The 15,758-nt window shown below is 37.9% G+C and overlaps 1 protein-coding gene across 4 annotated transcripts in view; it reads right to left on the bottom strand.

Annotated features, from left to right (window-relative positions):
* Window positions 1–15,758, bottom strand: part of CDH10 (cadherin 10) — a 146,343-nt gene that overhangs the window by 16,350 nt on the left and 114,235 nt on the right. For all 4 annotated transcript variants that reach the window (XM_073332273.1, XM_073332274.1, XM_073332275.1 and 1 more), the window contains 3 exons: window positions 14,774–15,027; window positions 8,473–8,609; window positions 6,582–6,703 (listed from right to left, as the gene is read on the bottom strand). In XM_073332273.1, coding sequence (XP_073188374.1) covers window positions 6,582–6,703; window positions 8,473–8,609; window positions 14,774–15,027 — 513 coding nt within the window. The remainder of the gene's footprint in view (window positions 1–6,581; window positions 6,704–8,472; window positions 8,610–14,773; window positions 15,028–15,758) is intronic.

The raw sequence follows: 15,758 nt of genomic DNA, 5'->3' as shown, positions 1-15,758 counted from the left end.
CTCCACAGCAACAAGGGGCACAGCAATTCTAACTTGGGATCATTCTAAGTGGCACAACTCCTTGAAACTTGGAGCTGTTATACCCAGAGGTCAGTAACCCTGGACCCTGGTTAGACAATAAGACCACTTTGTCTCTTCTCAGAGTCAAGGAAACCCCTTAAAGTCTCTTGGCTATCCCCTGTCCCCTAAAAGCACTTTCCCAAATGAAAAGGTGGTGGTGGTTCTCCCTTCAGTCAGTTCTGGTCACAGCCAGTCACTGGCTCCAGTGTAGCCCAGGCATAGCCACCCCTGGCTCCCTGTTTCATCAAAGCCCCAACAGTTTCTCAGCTGCAGCTTCTAGCATTCTAACAGGAGATTAGCAGAAGCTGCTGGCTTGGACAGAGGTCCACAAAAGAATCTCCTGTCCCCTGACCAGGGGACTAGTAACAGTCTCAGCTCCCCACAAAATAGAGCCCGCCACATTCTGCCTCTGCATCCGAGACAAGGCTCTCCTCCTCCCTGGAAGCCTCTCTCTTCCCCAAGGCTAGATTTCATCAGGCTCTTCCCTACCAGAACACCCCCAATTAAGTTCAGCTACATTTACATTACCAAAAGCCTGTAAGTATTTTATGGCAACCTCCAATATCACATTATTGTAAATCAATAAAACAGTTCACTTAACACTTCCACTCTTGTGTTTTAACCAAAGAGTAGTTTTAAGATTACCGGTAGTTAATTTGCAATTGGTGAAGTGATCCTTGAAAATATATACACATGTATGTATAATTAAGCAGTCTGTAAAGTGTTTAGGTGTTTTTGCATCTCTAGATGAAATGTGCTATTGTAAACATATGTATAATCACCATAGACACACTTTACAGTGTCATGCCACTAGTTGGGAAACTAGTGGCTGTATTCTTAAGGAATGAAGCACAAGAGATTTAATAAACCTCCTGGAGTACTTGAACAAGTCAAAAAGAAGTCCTCATATATTTAATTATACAGTTACATAAATGAATTGTTAAAGACAAATATGTCACAGCTTAGGCTAAAGGAAGAAAACATATTTCAAAAAAGTTTGTTTCTGACAACAGGCAAACTCAACAGGACAATGAAATTTGGCTTGAGATACTTCTACGTATATACACTATATGCTGGGACACTGGCATGAGGACCAATCATAATATTCCTGCTGATTTAGGATCTTGCATTCCGTTCATATTACACACACAGACACACACTTTCTCTGTATGTAAACTCTTTCATAGAGAATCCTAAAATGTTTTCCAAGCAATAGGGATCACTCACCCGCAGTGAGACACAGCTATGTCTTAAGTGGAATACAGCAAGCATTCTGTGCCAACAATGCTGCTAAACAAAATTTAGGAGGGGAATTAAACCCGATAAAATATTAACAGGGATTTTAGGAGGGCAGCATCCTGAGCCAGGCTCAGTTTGCTGAGGACTAACACCTTGACTATATTAAAATGTGTCATGGGATCTTTAGTGACAAGCAGTCGGGCCCTTGGTTGCGCACTGATCTGAATGGCAGCACCTCCAGCAGAGCAGAGCCGTCTAACACCATGCTGTACGGAAGCGTGACACCTGCCTCACTAACTAGCACTTCTTGTGGCTCCCCCATCCAAGTATTGGTCAAGCCCGAGCTTCAGTTGCTCATAAAATACATTATTAGATACGACAGGAATTCAGGAGTCCAGCTGATTACGTGGACTCTTGTACTAGTCTCTTTGGAAGTGAAGAACATTTGTACTGTTAATTCAATGTTGCTGGAGTTTTGGTGGGCTAAATCCTGCTCACTGTATCTGTAACAGTCATGAAAGTTAGTGTTGCCTCCGATATTAAGAAAGGTATCTGCAAAACATGCAATGTAAGTAAATAGGTAGTCACATTTTGAGACAATTTGAATATTAAAACTGATTTGCCAAATAGGCTGCAAATAAAAAAACTAAATTTGGTTCATTATTATTCTTGATCATGTGACTCGAGTATTCAAAATGTTTCACAAAATGTCTTTGCTTCTTAAAGTCCCCTGCCTAGATCACCTTGTTGTATTTTACAGAAAGCGCAATCACGTAAACAGCAGCAACGAGGTAAGACATGGTCAAATGAACTAATGTACCTATTAACACATTTTGTTAAGTAATAAAGGACACCTTGCGGGCAATAACAAATTAATTAACTCTGTTTCTCCACTGATGTATGCAGGTAAAATAGATGAGTAGGAAGCTCAGTTATATCTCTCATTGTCAGAAGAAAACTGGTTTTTGAAAAAAAAAACAGAATGTTGGAAGTGCATTTTGTCCATTATCACGACGTGGTTGTTTTTTCCAGAACAAAATCTTAAACAGATTTTACTGAATGCTAGAGCATGTACATCAAGGGAGTTTAAGCTAATTAACACTGGACATGCCACCAACCATCAGCTAACCCACTCTACCTACTTTTTGCTTACTTCAAATATACTGAAGCAACATGTGGAAATTTCTTTCCACAGTTCTGAATATAAAACAAAATGTGTATACTGGGATTAGTAGATGAATTAAATTTTCCAGCAAACACCAAAAAATGTACTTTTAAAAGTAATGTGTTTAATACTCAGAAAATGAAACTCCTAATAAACCTCTCGTTTCTTTGGAATGGTTGAAAATATTTGTGCACACTACGTGAGAAAGTAATGATATTGGTGACAAAAAAGGGGAGAATACACTTAAATTTGCTGTGAAATGGATGCCATAGGGCTAATATATTATGCCATAATATGTATAACTCTTATGCACTATGGCTATTTAATTGTATATATTATATGTATACTGTTGGCTCCTACAAGCCAACATGATGCATGCTAGCCATTCTCCAAACATATATTACTGTCCTTGACCCCCCTCATCATGCACTGGTTGTTTCCTATGTTTTATTTTTGAAAGAAAAACCAGAAACTAAAATCATAAAGAAAAAAAGTTACGTGTACATTCCTTTGTTGTGATGTCACTAGCAATTATTATTGAGATAATTTCAATGTTCCACTCATTGCATTCTTTGCTTATTGATTTTCCAAGGAAAATACAAAACCAAGAAGAAGAAGAAAAAAAGATAGCTGTCTGGAAATGCCACCAGTGATTCCCCACACTCTTTTATCCTTCACCAGCCCCTTTTCATTGCCGGAGTGGTATATAGCAACTGCAATGGAGCCAAAGATCTTGTACACTCTGCATGGTTCTGATCACTCTTTCTCAACAGAGGGAGATAAACATAAGGAGATCAAGAGAGGGGTGAGTAAAATGGTTAGAGGAATGGGAAGATTTCCATGAGAAGAGCATGTGAAAAGATTGGGAGTGTTTAGTTTTGAGAGGAGATGAATAAGAGGAGACGTCATAAAGGTGTAAAAACATCATGAATGGTATAGACCCAGTACATAAGCTAGGCACTAGCTGATCAGTATTGTGGGCAGTTTATTCCAAAATAGTTCACTGCAGGGTTCTTTAAATCTTCCTGGTACTGACCACTGTACTGGAGTAAAAAGACCACTAATCTAAAATCTGATATGCAGATTCCTGTGTATCTGTGTTCTACTCAGGGTACAGAAATCCTAATACATGATTTACATACCCATCACACACTCATAGCAAACAGTACATTAGTGTGGCATGAGATGCATCGCTATCTGGAAACAAAATAGAGTAAGGCTTGGAAAGCTGTAAAAAACACAATACTGAAAGAAGAAAGTCTAATCTAGTACAACTTAAAACGCATGGGAGATATAAATAGAAAGGAAGGTCACAGAAGGAACTAAAGTAAGAAATAATTGGAAGAGATAAGAGATTAATAAGAAAGATGTTTGAGTGAATGAATCACTGAGAAATAATGACAGAAAAAAGCAGATATCATGCTAGTAAGGAATCAAAGGCAATAAGAATGTCCTATAAATACATCCTGAAAAGAAGAATAATGGTAGAAAATAAAATTGCTACAACTTGAAAAGGTGAGGACTGTGAATTTTTAAATAAATCTATTTGAACTTAGCTTGTAATAAAAAGGCTAATGATAACAAGGACATCGGAGGATCTAATCAGGGAAACTGTTGGATATGATACTTGAAGATGGCAAGAGCAAAGGATAAACAAATAGACAGTAAAACAATATTTGATAAAACAAAAAAGATATACACGTATGGATCTGGATGAAATGCACTAAAGAGTTGAACAAACACTGGATCTTTTCTACTAATTCTTTATAATCTGCAATAAATTAAAGACAGTGAGAAGAGAGACCCAACAACTAAAAAAAAACCCAAAACATACTTTAAGAAATGTAGTGACGAAAAATCCATGAATTTGCCAGTTAGATGGATATGTTTTTTTCAGGTAAAATATTTGCACATATGATAAGGGAGTCAGTCTGTATACATTTGGTAAAGGAGAGTCTAATAACTGACAAGCAGTTTTGGTTTATTGAACACTGATCATGAAAACCAAATTTAAAAGCCTCCATCATAGTTAGTGATTCAACAGCTACTCAAGACTCTGTGCAGGTAAGGTCCTGGGGGTCCGAAACCTTGCTCCGAGAACCATACTGGAGGAAGCAGCCTGTCCCCTCTCAATGGGAAGAAAAAGTGGCAAGACAGCACTCAATATCTGGAACAGATTTGGCTGTACTTGCCCTAATCCAATGATTTCTCTGCTGAATGCAACCCTCTTTCACAGAGGAAAGAGGTGGTAGGGACCCTTTCCAGGCTGGGGGCAGGTGAAAGGTTATTTAGGCTGCTCCACCTCCAGGATGTCACAGGACAACTGTAATTCCACGCTTCCCTTGGCATGCACACCATCTAACTGGCTGTAGGTTTCTTTGTCTCTCTGATTATATGGTGGGGAGTAAAGGCTAGTTGGAGACTGGAGGATAAAGGGGAAGTTGGAGGAGTGGAGCAAGGATGATTCGGAAGAGTAAGAGGAGAAAAACGATCAAGACTCCTACTCAGCATCACCTCGTACTTATACATTATGTTTCTATGGTGTTTGTCTGTGCCTTTGTCTGTCTTGTGAACTTATAGTGTAATCTCTTTGGGGTTTTTCTGTAGGTTTGGAAAATGTCGAGCACATGTTAGATGCTATCACAATAGCTCACATATTAATATATTGAATTCTCTCAATAGCTCACATATTAATATATTGACATGCATCCGATGAAGTGGTATTCATCCACGAAAGCTCATGCTCCAATACATCTGCTAGTCTATAAGTTGCCACAGGACTCTTTGCCATTTTTACAGATCCAGACTAACACGGCTACCCCTCTGAAGCTTATTTAATATATTAGATATCAAGAAGCCAGTCAACATAATGTCACATATTAAACATATAAAGAAATAAAATACCTAACTACATAAAACACCATATTCTAGGATAGGATTGAACATTTTTTGATAAACAGTGGTTACTTATCAGTGGGGAAGACTATTCGGTGAAGTCTAAATTTCACTATACATCATTTGTAATTATGGTAACAAAAAAAAAAAAAAAGGAGGAACTAATATACAAGAGGACAGAATTAAACTAGCAATGACCCAGAGAGATTAAGTTGTGTGCATCATAAACATAATCTGTACCAGTGAATTTACAGTTATAAAACCACTCAGAAAAATAAATAAAATGAGACAGCCATCTGGAAATGAAGGTGTCCAAGAAATTAACTATTTTCAGAGAAGTCTGCATTCCTCCTCCACACTCTCTTCAACAGTACTGTGATGTGTACATGCCATTCTGGTACCACTGATGCCACTTTTAAGGACATTTTTTAATTCTTGGATTAATGTGCTGTGGAACACACAACACAGTAATAGGGAAACTGGTGGGTTTCCAACATCCCTAATGGCTAGCTGCCTACTAGGAACTAGACAGTGGGCAGCAGAGTTGTTTTACTTTAATCAAGTATATTTTTCTGTATTATTTTGTATGGTTTCTATAAAAGCCAAACAAAATAATATGTTACCAGTTCAGATATTAACATCTTTTATGTTTTTGTTTGATTCACCCACAGAAAATGTTTGGGAGATAAACTGTCATTTGCATAAAAAAGTAAGTGTGACATTGATGTTTCTAAACACGATAAATATGAATTCAAAGTACAACTGAGCTCCATAGTATTGACCTCTTTTTGAAAAAAAAATTGAAATTTGATTACCAATTATTATTTATAGCATGTTGCTTTCTTCTTGGAAGCTAACACTGAAATCAATTAAGAACACATCTTTAAGACCTATATGCTTAGGTATCTAAAGCAAACAAAAACAGATCCACTGATGCAAAAGCTTAAGAGTAAAATGAACAGATCTCTTGTAGAAAGCCATTTCTGTAAAAGTAAAGAAAAGTAATTTGGTAATTTACATGCTGGAGCAATTGTAAAGTATTATTGTGTAGGTTTAAAGACTGATTTACTGACAGCCATTCTTTGTCTTCATTTTGTTTCATAAACTGTACTAGAAGCACTCTCTCTCAAACAGCATGCTCTCTCTAGCATTTCTAAAGAATGACCTAAAACTGAGTGCCATAGCAAAACCAAATAGCTTAAAGTATTTACAGAATGCATACCTGTCCAGCTCTTGCATTTTCACATACAAAAGTATCATAGAATATGGCAAACTGCGGGGCATTGTCATTAACATCCAAAATTCGAACATAAACAGAAACACGAGTGGTATCTTTGGGATTGTCTGCCAAAAGAAAAGAAGTGAAAACAGAAACAAGTGATCTCTTGCTCTCATTTAAAAAAAAAAAGTTTGTTTTCTTTAAAATTCTTCCAGAACTCAGCATTCAAGGCCAGATCCTCAGATGGTGTAATTTGGCATAGCTCCCTGGACTCAAACTAGGTGAGGATCAGGCCACATCAGTGTTCAGAACAGATTTTGCTTAGTGCCAGAAACAAATTCATTCACTGGTATCTAGTGGGCAATTAGGCTGTTTTCATGAAGATAAACACTACTTCTGTTAATGAAATAAGCAAATATAATGTATACAAATAAACTCTATTAGCATAACCCAATGACAATTGTTGTTTTCGTTGGGCTCAGGAGTATTGTTCTGCCAGAAATTTGTTTTTTAAAATCAAAACACAATGGATGTTATCAAATTTGTTTTACACTGAGGAGCGGTCACTGGTTGGCGACAAACATACTCTGAAAGGATATTCTCAGGGTCTGATTTTCCTTTCACTTCTCCTTTTATAAATCAGTAGACACTTCAGTAAAGAAAAAAATATTCCACCAGTGTAAAACTGGTGTAAGTCAGAACAGAATCACATACTTAAATTACTGTAAGAAAAAATATAAATCTATAAATAGGGGTTTTTCTTTAAATCAATCCAATAATCCCACTGACTTCTGTGGGAGTAGGATTGGGTGAAAATTTGCAGCACTAAACTGAATAGGGTTTTGGTTGTTTTTAATTTTTGAGGTCCTTACTCTTTAGTGAAAGGCAAGTCATGCATACATCATTCATTTCTGAGAACTCCTCTACCAAACTATATTAAACATTTATATGTTTTTGCTTTGTTTCTGGAATAGGGTAGGAAACAATGAAGATGGATCATAAATTATTGTATTGACTGGGTGTATGACATGCTGTGGTGTCTTGGGAGCAATCTGTGAAGAATTCAGTTTATGGTTCCACTGCATCACAGTATCAGTGTTTGTAGGAAATACATGCTATGTCTACTTGACATACTAAATTTCTTTAAAACAGAACAAAAATCTGAACGTCATGAAAGCAATGTCCTAAATATTCCAATGTTGCCTTTTCTCTTCGAAGAAGCTCAGTAATACATTATAAAGGGATGGTGACTGTAGAGTCTGGCAGGTATGAATTTCAAGCAATTATTATGTAGATTGATTGCCCTTAAAAAACCTGAACTTTTCAAAAAAAATTAACATATTTCTTTAGAGAGACCTAATTCCTACAACTAAGTTGAGAAGTTAAATTCTCTCAAAATATCCTCACAAAGAAATGAGATTACTATCTCAGTTTAAGCACAGAAGGGCCTTGAATTCCCACAGTATGAAAATACTATGAAAGAACACATTTATCACAGTGGCCAGCAGCCTGAAGAATGGTGGCACCAGCCATGTTTATCATCAGAAACTATTGCTTTTACCAGTGATATAGCGCTTATGCTAAAACAGATAATTTCATAATGAACGCTCCTCATGAGTTCCCTTGAAGAATCTCAGATTTTTTTTTGTCACTTAGAATCTTTTGTGCCAGTGGGACTGGAATTAGATGCAATGATGTAGTAATCTTAATGGTACATTGGGTTTATTCTATTTACTTGTAATGTCAAAATGGCTTCTTGTAAATGTCTGAGATGAATGAAAAGATGTATAAAGCACCAGGCTTAACGCTATTTATTTTTAAGAAATTTATTCTGCGCACCAGAAAGATTTAAATAACTTTAGAAATGAAGGAAAACTAAAAAGATTTGGCTTACTGATCTCGGATGCTATAACACTAAGATTGTGCCACTGTGATATCTCACGGTCAAGTGGTTTGGAAGTGTAGATGGATCCATTTCCAGAGTGTATATTAAATATTCTGTCAAGGTCAGTATGACGATCCAAAGAAAATCTAAACATGATAAACGAAGACAAAAATTATTATGTAAGTGATTGAAAATTAAAAGAAGCAACTCTACCTTACAGTACATCTGTATAACGTTCAAATTCTATATACATTCCATCAAAATGATAGATGAGATAATTTAGATGAGATAAATGCTTAGTTTCTGCAAGTTTAAACTTTTTAAAATGCTGTGCAGTTCATCTGTTAGTTATGTTGATGACTGTCCCTGAAACTAAAAAAAAACAAAAAAAACTTAAAATAATTCTTAAAATATTAACCTAGTACACAGAAAAATACAAATCCTAAGAATGATCTCAATATAGATGTATCCATTATATTTCCTCTTGCAATTTATCCTGTAACTTTCATAGGCTTCTATGAATATTTTCTTTGTAACTAAATGATATTGTATTAAAATATGAATTATTATAGGGAGCGGAGAGAGAACATTGTTTAAATCAGTAATTAAACACTTTTTTTCCTGAGAGGAAAATTCTCTTTCAGTTTGAAAAAAAACACATCAGACTGCCAACTCATTTCTGAGCTTTTTGAAATGACAGTTTAAAGCTTTCAGTTCCTAGTTTAATGTAAATTTATTTAAAAGAAAAATAAATTATTTAATAATAAATAATAATAATAATTTTAAAAAATCAAAAATGTTAAAAGTATGTTAACTGGCAGGATTTTCAGTTTTAATGAAGCTACTGATATTAAGGAACCTTTGTACCGTACTGCAAAGCCTTTGCCTTGCAAATACTCATATGGACAAACCTTCAACTGACTTGTCGAGAAAGTCATTCTGTCACATGGTGGCAAACTGAAATCAATAATCATATTGCTCTCTGATTCTTCCCATTTAGGACCCAAATCTACATTTCTCATGCGTCCAAAATTGCCCCTGAAATCAGTGGCAGGTTGTGGGTAAATGAAGGATTGGGGCCTTTCAGTTGGTGTATCATGGGATTTCCAAAAGCACTGAAGGTTTGCCTAACTCTGCACTTACTGGAAGCATAGATAGGCCAACACTAGGTAACCCTGTCCAGTACCTCTGACAGTATGCGGGTATGATCTTGTCTGGAGAATGATCCAAGAGTTTGCGTGCTTTTGTGAATGTATGTGAATGCTCTAGAACCTTCACAAAAACCTGTCTTTGTATTTCCAGTACTTACTCATTTCACCCAGGCTGGAAATAGTGTACCATGGGAATAGCCTCTCGTAGTATTTTGATGCTCCCAGTCCCAATTAAACCATTGAAAGCACACAAACAATTTGCTTCAAAGTTGGGGTAAAAGGTTTGTGTTAGTTCTGAACCAGGTGGCCAAATTACAAGTTACAATTAAGGAAAATTCCCTAGTGCCTGGCAAGTTTGGGGGAACTTATATTTCATCAAGATGTTTATATTGCATAGCAATTATACTTTAGCCATCAAATGCATTTTTTTAAAATCTGGACATAAGTCAAAGTTCCATAGTACAGGTTTTCAACAGGCAAGTGATGCAGCTATTTGAGTTACTTCTCACATCACAGTTCCACAACCCAACACAACCCAGATAAATAAGATTCAATCCTATTATCTTTATAAGCCCAAAATATTTGGTTATGTATGTGTTATGCAACCATACACCTTCTACATCATCCCGGTGTTCTCAAAAGCCTGCAGATGCTACTGTTGATCTTCTAAATCCCAGACAATAGCCCAATTGTTACTCAAGTCTGTTAAAAAAAGAATAGTGCCACAGAAAGCAGCAAACCACACATTCTGTATTTATTCTGTAGTTATAGCCTATTTTCACTTTAAAAATCATATTTCTATGAGAGGGAAGACCTGAGCTACAGAATTCAGATACAGCACTGGGTTTTGAATCCTATCTAAAATTTGGGGTATTTGGATCTTGGCTTTGGTTTGGACTACTTGGGTATGCCTACACAGGCTGCACCAGCTAGCCTCCCAGCTCAGATCGACAAACACAGGCTCCCAGGGCATGTACTACTGTGATAAACATTGCTGTGTAGACATTGTGGCTCACACTGGAGCTCAGGCTCAGAAACCTAGGGAGAGAGTTGGGCTTTAGAGCCTAAGCTCCAGCCCAAGTTGTAATTTCTAAGTGCTATCTAGACAGCTAGTTTTAGTATAGTAACACAAGCCCACAAGCTCCTCATTCTGGGCTAGGATGCTTGCTGCCCCAGGCTCCATAGACATACCCTTTTAGAGGTAAGAATCACATGTAAAATGCAGATCTGGACCTGGATTCAGATTCCACCAAGCTTTGGAAGAGGGTAGTTCATACCTGGGAGGTTTAGTTTAGGCTCATCTCCATTATTTAAAAGAAAAGAAAAGAAAAGAAAAGAAAAGAAAAGAAAAGAAAAGAAAAGAAAAGAAAAGAAAAGAAAAGAAAAGAAAAGAAAAGAAGAAACAGGCAACTTCATAAGCTGCCCAAATTTTTCTTTTTTAAATAGAAAGTTTCATAAAAGATTTATTCAGGCTAACCTGATTACAAAAGGACACAACCTGTCTAAATAAAGAAGGCAAAATCTTAGCTGTCCATTTTCTCCTGTAATACCTGATATTCTATAACTGTCTGGTGATGGTTTGGTAGTAACTAAAATGTTATAATCCTCATTTTGAAGAGCTGGATTCTTGGAATAGAAATGTAAGGCTGTTATTTAAATTAATAGAGTCAGCATATGTACACTGGAGGGCTGAATCTGATCCCTACTACGGAATTTGTTTGTTAGGTTTTTTTTCCAGCAGAAAACAGCAATAACAAGAAAGGTAAAGAATCATACACATTTATATTACTACCACATATATGGAAAGTCCTGCCTTGTTCTGTTTCCTTCAGTGAGGAGCATGGATTTTCCACTGAATGCCTCCGATGAAGTGAGCTGTAGCTCACGAAAGCTTATGCTCAAATAAATTGGTTAGTCTCTAAGGTGCCACAAGTACTTCTTTTCTTTTTGTGAATACAGACTAACACGGCTGCTACTCTGAAACTTAAATCAAGACTCATTGATTCTTTTCACTTTTTTTCCCCGTTAAAGCTGTTTACACCTCTGCCCTTAATTTCATTAGTTCACCTGTCTTGCCTGTTCTGAATTACCTTCTGTCATTCAGTGGAAGAAACACTAACATGACCAAGAGTGATGGTGTGACAGCATCGTCAGGCTATTATGCTATATCAATAATAGAGCATGATGGGGGGGAAATAGCTTATTCACTTGAAGCAGTTCCACTCATCAAGCTGTGCCAGAGACAAGTGAAACCAACAACTTTGTTCCTTTTAAGATCACAGCTTCAAAAACCTGACTACTTAGATTCCCAGTTGTCACATCAAGTTAGAATGGATAAAGGAACAATATTCAAATGCATTATCAATACTGGATGCTTTAAAGGTTCAAAATTTCCATCTGTTATCTTACTCTTCCAGCCAGAGTAGTCATCATAAGTGAGGCTACAATTCAGTTTCCTTTACAAACCCAGTTTTGCCATGCTTCAAAGTCTAAAAACAAAGGAATATTGTCCTTATAGATGGTAAATGATGCTTTGTGTCTACCATATTTGAAGAAAATCAGACAAGACAAACACTTATTTTGACACCTTTGTCAAATGTGACCAAAGTCCAAATAGTCTTCTAAAGCTTAGTGCTTAGAGATTGGTTTGAGTTTCCTGCATGGACTCCAGGTAGACTTCCTGATTTTTTTTTCATCCAGTATGTAGGAGTATGTTATAATTTCTTGTTTGAAGTGTTTCATTCTGGAATATGGAAGTGCAGGAGATATTTCTTCAGTTTTTTGAGGTCTGCAGAGCTGTTCAGCATATTTGGAGTAGTATGTAGTGGTCAGAGAAACACTACATATACCACAATCTCTCTACCACCGAGAGGATAGCTATGCAGTCCCTGAAATCCAACCACTATAGTGCACAATCCTAGTCCTTAATTCTGATGGCTACATCAACGAGGCCAACAGAAAGCTCTTGACACCACCTGCTATAAGGAACTCAAAGACCACCCCATACCAGTTCACACAGGAATGTAAAGATACCATCAAATCCTTCCTCAAGCAGTCCAAGAAAAACCTCTACAGCCTCATCCCACATAAGCCTTTCCTTCTGAACAGGGACCTTCTACATGCATTCCAAGATACACAAACAAAGGTACCCAGATGGACCCATCATAATCTGGCCACAGTACTCTCACTGAAGGAATATCAGGACTCTCCGAAATCATCCTCAAAGCACTCACCACACAAAGGGCCAACTTCTGCCAAGACATTACTGACTTTCTCCAGAAACTCTCCATTATTAACAACCTCCCACAGAATGCCATCCTTGTCCCCGTGGATGTCACCTCATTATACACCAACATTCCTCACCATGATGGCATTGCTGCCTGCCTCAAATTCCTACAAGACAATGTACAATACTCAGACATCACCCACACCAAATTCCTGTTTAACAACTAACACTTTGTTCAAACCATGGAAACAGCCATAGGTACTAGGCTGGCTCTCCAATATGCCAACCTTTTTATGGGCCACCTTGAAGAAGAATTTGTGAAAAAATGCATCACAACATCGACAAAAAGAAATGTATCTCCAGTATATTTTGGGGGTATCATTAAACAATCACAACCCACACACAATGGGGACCACATCCTGAAGTAAATTATTCCCAAACCCCCTCCTTGTCTTCAGTCACCACCTGTGGTGAACACTTTTCCTACAAGATCATGACATGTCTGACCTCTCAATTCATCCTCAAAGGAAACCTGCATAATATATTTGAAAGACTATCCTGGGAATGTACATTCCTAACTCTGTTAGACATTAAAAAATACGGATTAACAGAGACACTGGTTTTATGGTTCATTACAAGAGTTTGTAACACACCCCACAACCTGCTAACCCTTACCTGTCCACTTCATTTTAAGTGGTCTCCTACAACATATGTGAACCCCATAGGTGTATCAACCTGTCCTAACTTGTAATTAGCTCAGACAGCCTAGTTACCTTCTCCAGACCTGAGAAACAGCTCTGCGAAGCTTGAAAGCTTGTCTCTTCCACCAACAAAAGTTGCTCCAATAAAATATATTTAAAAGATATTACTTCATCGTCCTTGTCTCTCTTCTACAGTTTATACTTTTGGGAAGGGGAGGGAGAACCAAGCAAAAAGGAGAGTGGTAAAACTTAGTGGACTCAGCTCAATGAGATTAATTGTACAAAATAGAGGAGTACTTGGAAAGTCTATTTTTTGAAATCATTAACAGTTTAAACTGTAACACTGGGATGGGTTGTCTGGATTTGCACAACTAATTTTAACTAGCCAGCAGCTTCACAGATAAGGCTAGGAAGCAGGAGGCAGGAACCAAGGACTGAGGTTGTTCATTCCTTGTTGCTCCTGCATGGACCCTGGACAGAAGAAAGGAAGACCTGTTCCTATGGACCTTCGGAGGATTATAGAAGAAAGGAGAATAGCTTAGAGTGGTATTTCATCCTACCATTGGGTCAATGTCCTACCATGTCTGAGGTTGACACGAGGAAATATTAGGACGTTCAACAGCCCGCACACTCCCATGGAGCATAGGCTTATCAGGGGGCTCCCAAACCCCACAGGTTTAGTCACAGGAGGGCCTGACAAGCTTACCTAGGCTCATCTATGGCTTGAGAAATTCCAAGGGCTTGGAAGTGGTGGTGGAGGATTGGGGTGTTGCCAGCAAGCCTCCTGGAGATGTATTGGTGGGCAATAATGAGGCCTCTAAGGCTCACAGTGGCTGGAAATACGAGGCAAAGGTAGATCAACTTGCATAGGCTCACAGCAAGGGAAGTTCTTCAGTTTTGAGCCTCGGAAGGGCTGATGAACTCCCTAAGGGGTTACCGGGGAGATTATGCATATACCCAGGTAAATATCAGCTCCTGTGTATCTCCTACTGTCTGCAGGGGAGGGGCTCTCCCCTGTGGACATTAGTAGTTGTACAGAAGAAGGGTTCTTCTCCTTCAGACTACAGAAATTCCTCCCTGCTCTCCTCTCCCCAAGTCTCAGGGTGGAAAAGCTACCTCAACGTTCATCAATCACAATTTGAAAGGGAAACCATTTTCTCCACACAATTGCTTGCTTGTTTTTGTATTTTGATTTTTAAATCATGAGGTATATAGAGAGACTGTGACATTACCTGATAGGGCTTGAAGCAGAATCAGGATCCCGTGCCATTACAGTTCCTATGATTGTCCCCACCTCGATATCTTCATGCACCTCAAAAAGGTAAGAGGATCTGCTGAAGACAGGAGGTTCATCCACATCTTCCACAGAGATTTTTACAATTGAAGTATCTTTAAAAGGCCCAAGATAATAAAATCGTGGATCCACATGGGTATTCTCAGCCTCTACTTTCAGAGTATAAAGACTTCTGGTTTCATAGTCCAGTGTCTATGAGGGAGGAAAAAAGGAGATAAACTTTATTAAATTACACTGTATGTGTTGGATACATAGGGGAAGTAAAGACATAATGGGCCAAATCATCAGCTGATGTAAAATGGTGTAACTCCACTGTGATTAATAGGCGCTAATGGCACTCAGAACCTCACAGGAAAATCCAGAGAGTCGTTTTCCACAGCTGAACAGAATAGGGATCCAGTTCCTTGAGTAACCAAAACGTCCAGTGACGTCAGTGTGAATCACCACTTATTATTATTTGTATTACAGTATCACCTGCAGCTAGGTAGAACGGCTTAGTGTAAATCTGAGAAAATTCCAAAAGTGAAATGTTGTGTTAATTGCTATTTTCTAAACAGATTTTTGTGTGCAAACTTTTGCCTGCAAACTTAGCAACTGTTTGATGAATTTTGCTGATGTTGCACAAATACAGGGTCAAATCAGACAAGCATTCCACACCCAGACCTTTCTCTTGAAGCAAATGGGAGTTGTGCTTGTGGAACGATTGCAGCATCAGGGCCATAATGCCAAATTTCTTCAGGAAACATTTGCAGGAAGGAGAACGTAGATGAACACGATACGTTGGAAAAGAGTAAGTGGCTTTTGTAAAGGGGAATCGTGTCACACCAGTCTATTAGAATTCTTTGAGGAGGGTCGACAGACAAACAGGGTCCCTCACCAAAGGCTTTTAAGCAAAGTAAGCAGTCTTGGAATAAGAGGGAGAG

Source organism: Lepidochelys kempii, chromosome 2 (genome assembly GCF_965140265.1).
Source record: "Lepidochelys kempii isolate rLepKem1 chromosome 2, rLepKem1.hap2, whole genome shotgun sequence".
NCBI lineage: Eukaryota > Metazoa > Chordata > Testudines > Cheloniidae > Lepidochelys > Lepidochelys kempii.
The sequence above is the reverse complement of the archived record's forward strand: the minus strand, read 5'-3'. Positions and strand labels throughout refer to the sequence as shown.